General features: G+C 42.1%; 1 protein-coding gene across 1 annotated transcript in view; it reads right to left on the reverse strand.

The window, feature by feature from the left end:
• The window catches only part of Mcf2 (MCF.2 cell line derived transforming sequence), a 109461-nt gene that overhangs the window by 6251 nt on the left and 102085 nt on the right, over positions 1-1125 (reverse strand). Inside the window, exon 25 of the mRNA XM_031364091.1 lies at positions 767-830. Within this exon, the coding sequence (XP_031219951.1) occupies positions 767-830 (64 nt within the window). The remainder of the gene's footprint in view (positions 1-766; positions 831-1125) is intronic.

The raw sequence follows: 1125 nt of genomic DNA on the forward strand, positions 1-1125 counted from the left end.
ATACACATGCTGCCTGAACAATCAGACCCCTCCATGTGTAGTCTTTGGTTGGTGGTTGAGACCCTGGGGGGCTCTGAGGGTACTAGTTAGTTCATATTGTTGTTCATCCTAAGGGGCTACAAACCCCTCAGCTCCATTGGTCCTTTCTCCAACTCATGAAGGTAAAATTTAACCTAATCACACTGGTATGTTTGTACCAGCTTCTGTTTCAGCAACTACTGCATACAACAAACCTAAAAGTCTTCACTTCTGTTTGAACAACATAAACCTTACCAGAAAAATACTTTTAAAGTGGTTTGCTTCTCCTTAAGATCCCATTGAAAATCACATACTGTCTCAGATTTTAAGTCTAATATATGGATTAGACTGAAGAAAATGTGTTTATGTTATCTGATGAGATACTGCTATTACAGAAGGCTGATGGTTGTCTAAGATACTGTAATTTCATTGTTTGGTGCTACGTACAGCAAACAGAGCTGGCAAGAATAATATTTCTTGGGGGGGGTTGGCTGAAGAGATGGCTCAGTGGTTAGGAGCAATTGTTGCTCTTGCAGAGGAACCAGGTTCAGTTCCCAGCACACTCTCGATGACTATGACCTATCTGTAGCTCAAGTTGCAGGGAAGCCAGCACCAACTTCTGGCCTCCCTAAACACAAGGCACACATTTGGGACACATATGTACATGGCAAAATATTCATACACCTAAAAGGAAATAAATCTAGATACAATTTAAAGACTTTTCTTTCTGAATGAAGTGATCACTTACTCAGCATTCTGCTGCTGGAGAGAAAGTAGGTCCTGGTCTTGTAACTGATCCTGCTGGGGTTTAGCTGTAGATTCAAACAAAGCCTACTTGTCATTCAAAAGTCTTGACTTTCACACACCACAAGGGTAAGGGGGAAAGAGAAAGGGGACCTGGGGGGAGACAGAGACAGAACCAGATGAACATGGAAACACACACACACACACCTTTCAGGGATTTGAACTGACCAACAAACAGGAAGGCCAGTTTGAAATTAGAATCTGGAAAGTCCAAACCATGTATTACTTTAGTTAAAATGTACAATCTGGGGGCTGGGGTGTCAGCTCAGTGGGCAAAGCAGTTTTTGCACAAGTATGAGGAAG

This window comes from Mastomys coucha, chromosome X (assembly GCF_008632895.1).
Source record: "Mastomys coucha isolate ucsf_1 chromosome X, UCSF_Mcou_1, whole genome shotgun sequence".
In the NCBI taxonomy this organism is placed as follows: Eukaryota; Metazoa; Chordata; class Mammalia; order Rodentia; family Muridae; genus Mastomys; species Mastomys coucha.